General features: G+C 68.1%; 1 protein-coding gene across 1 annotated transcript; it reads right to left on the bottom strand.

Moving 5' to 3' along the window:
- Positions 1–563: 563 nt before the first annotated feature.
- On the bottom strand, positions 564–2531 carry LOC104986544 (atherin-like; the record flags this gene model as incomplete). Its single annotated transcript, XM_010837156.1, has 2 exons — positions 564–2134; positions 2192–2531. Coding segments are annotated over 2 exons (674 nt in total), but the record flags the coding sequence as incomplete, so codon positions are not given.
- Between the last annotated feature and the right edge of the window lie 42 nt (positions 2532–2573).

Raw genomic sequence — 2573 nt, 5'->3', positions numbered from 1 at the left:
TTCCAGAATACCATGTCTGTAGCCAAGACTTAGGGCCCAGAGATGCAGGCAGGGAGCCAGGCAGGCCCCCGTTTCCATCTACCCTTGGTCAGCAACCCCTCCTGCATGCTGGGAGGTGGTGGGGCTCCCAGCAGGGCGCTGGTCAAGGCCGGGGGTGCAACACACACCCAACTGCCTGCCGCACTGTGTCCCCAAGACCTCTCCCCGTCCCCCGGTGGCACAGAAGCCCCAGGGCTTCACCATGTGGACCCGCCAGACCATCCTGGTCAAAGTGGCCTGGAATGAAGCCTTCTGGGCAGGGCCCGGGCTGCCTCAGCCCAGGAGAGGCCGGAAACACCTGGGCTCCAACCCCAGCGTCCCCACAGGCCGTGTGTCCCTGGGGCTGCTGCTTCACCCCCCAGAGCCCTGGCCCCCTCAGTGATGGGCACAGCAGGGACAGAACCCATGGCAGGGGTGGGTGGGAGGAGGGGCAGCCTGGGTGGGCCAGTTTGCTGACCCAGGTGAGGCCGCCACTGGGCCCCCAAGAGGACAAAGACCCTCGCCAGCTCCCATCCCAACACAGATGACATCCACTTGGCAGACTTTTATTTTTTCAGGAAAAACAAGAACAAATGTACCTCTTGGGTTGGAAAGGACCCGTTAACATGGCAAACACACGTGTGAGCAATAAATACGCACCTACGTTCAGGCGTGAGGGTGGCCCAGCCCTGTCCTCTGACCCCACATCCGCCACCCCACCCTCGCTCTTGGAGGCCCCCTGAGCTCCCCAGGCTGTACAGAGCGGCAGGGGTGCAGTGGCCTCCTTGCACTCGCTGAGCAGGACCCTGGGGCTGGGTAGGGTGCCAACCAAGAGAAGGAGCCGCCTCGTGCCGGCAATGGTCGCGGTCTCCCAGGGGGCCTGTCTTCTGCCCGATCCCTAGGGCGGCCCACCCCGCAGGAGAAGGGGGTGATGTCACTGGCCCTGCGAGGTGGGGTGGGGGCTAGTTGCTCCACCCGCCCTGCTGATGGCCGGTGGGGCGGACCTTTCCCAGCTGGTGTGCCCAGAACCAGGCCGGCTCAGTTCCTGGGCTCCTGGGCTTGGAGTTGAGGAATGTGGCAGGCCTCCCGGCCCCGCAGGCTCATGACGACATGCCTGGTGGGGCCCGGGGGCCTGTGTTGGAGGAGCACTGCCCTCTCAGGCTGCAGGCTTTCCGAGTCTGCCTGTGTCCTCCTCCTCCAGCCCCAGAAGGAAGCAGGGGACAGGGCCTGGGAGGGGAGCCCTCCCCAGGGGTGAGGCTGAACTGGGGTGAGCACGCCTGTGCTCAGCATACCAGGGACAGCTTCCAGAGAACAGAAATGCCTGTCACTGGTGGCCCCAGAGAGGAGGCTTCAGAGACGCCTCTGGGGGTTGGGGGGGTGGTGGGCAGCAGGGCTTCACATTTGGCCGGGCAGGGGGCAGGGAGAGAGTGGAGAGGATCCGGACAGCACCGGGGCTTTGGAGCCGACATGCTGAAGCCCGGCCCGGGGCAGGGCGAGGGCGAGGGCAGGGCTGCAGGAAGCCGCGTACCACGTGGGGTGAGCGCGGGATGGGAGTGAGCCCCGGCCCGAGCCCGCTGCCCTGGGTGGGGGCGACAGAGGGGGCTGGGTGCCCGGCGTCCGGCGCAGTGGCGGGGCCGCGTGGCTCAGAGCCTGCCCTCAGCCGCGGCCTCAGGAGGCTTCTAGGGGGGAAGGGGGTGTAGGCATCCTGGACGTTGGTGAGCACACCCCACCCCAAACCCGTCCAGGACTGAGGGGTGGGGGCCAGGCCTGGCTGTGGGCGCCTTAGCTGGCACCGGGCTGGCACTGCTGCCGGGACTCCGGGGGCCCGCCCACCTCCTGCTCCGGGCTCCCGGCAAGGTCCACCCGCTGTTCGTCCATCCGCTTGGCCTGGACCCTCTGGATGAGGCTGAAGAAGTCCTCATCGGGCATGGTGGGGCCACGGGGCGGCACGTCCGGGGGCGGGCAGCGCTGGTCGTCGATTCTGGAGGACTGGGCAGATACACACGTGCAGGTTGGCACCTCGCGTTCCCGCCTTCGGGGCCCTGGCCCAGGGCTCAGGCACCTCAGGGACCGCTCCAGGCGGGGGCCACTGTCCAGTGGCAGTGCCCGCTCAAGCCTGAGAGCCACTCAGGCCACCTTGGGCCTCCCTGGGCATCAGCTCCCGGAGGCAGACCTGGGAGCCAGGACCCCAGAACGGCCTTGCAGGGAGCCACAGGGTGTGACCGGGCCGGACACGGGGCGGTGCAGGCAGCCTCCCAGGTGTGCTCCTGGGGCCCCCAGGCCTGGGGTGTTCTCGAGCGGCAGGGACAGGGTAGGGCAGCGTGGAGCTCCCCAGGGCCCCGTGGAGTCAGGGGGCCCAGGGGACGGTAGGGCTTCTCTGCAGGGGCTGGCGCAGAAGGGCTGGGAGCCGGCGCAGTCCCCGGAGCGCACGTGCGTGTGGGCGGGGGGCTCGGGGGTTCTCGGAAGGGGCTGGTTTGGAGGCTCCGCGGACTCGCCCAGGGCGGTGCTGTCCTCTCCTCTGTGGGGATGAATGTCACACTGGAAACTTCCCAGCT

Source organism: Bison bison, unplaced genomic scaffold, assembly GCF_000754665.1.
Source record: "Bison bison bison isolate TAMUID 2011002044 unplaced genomic scaffold, Bison_UMD1.0 scf7180017845777, whole genome shotgun sequence".
Lineage (NCBI taxonomy): Eukaryota > Metazoa > Chordata > Mammalia > Artiodactyla > Bovidae > Bison > Bison bison.
Note: the sequence above shows the minus strand (reverse complement) of the source record. Positions and strands in the feature narration are given on the sequence as shown.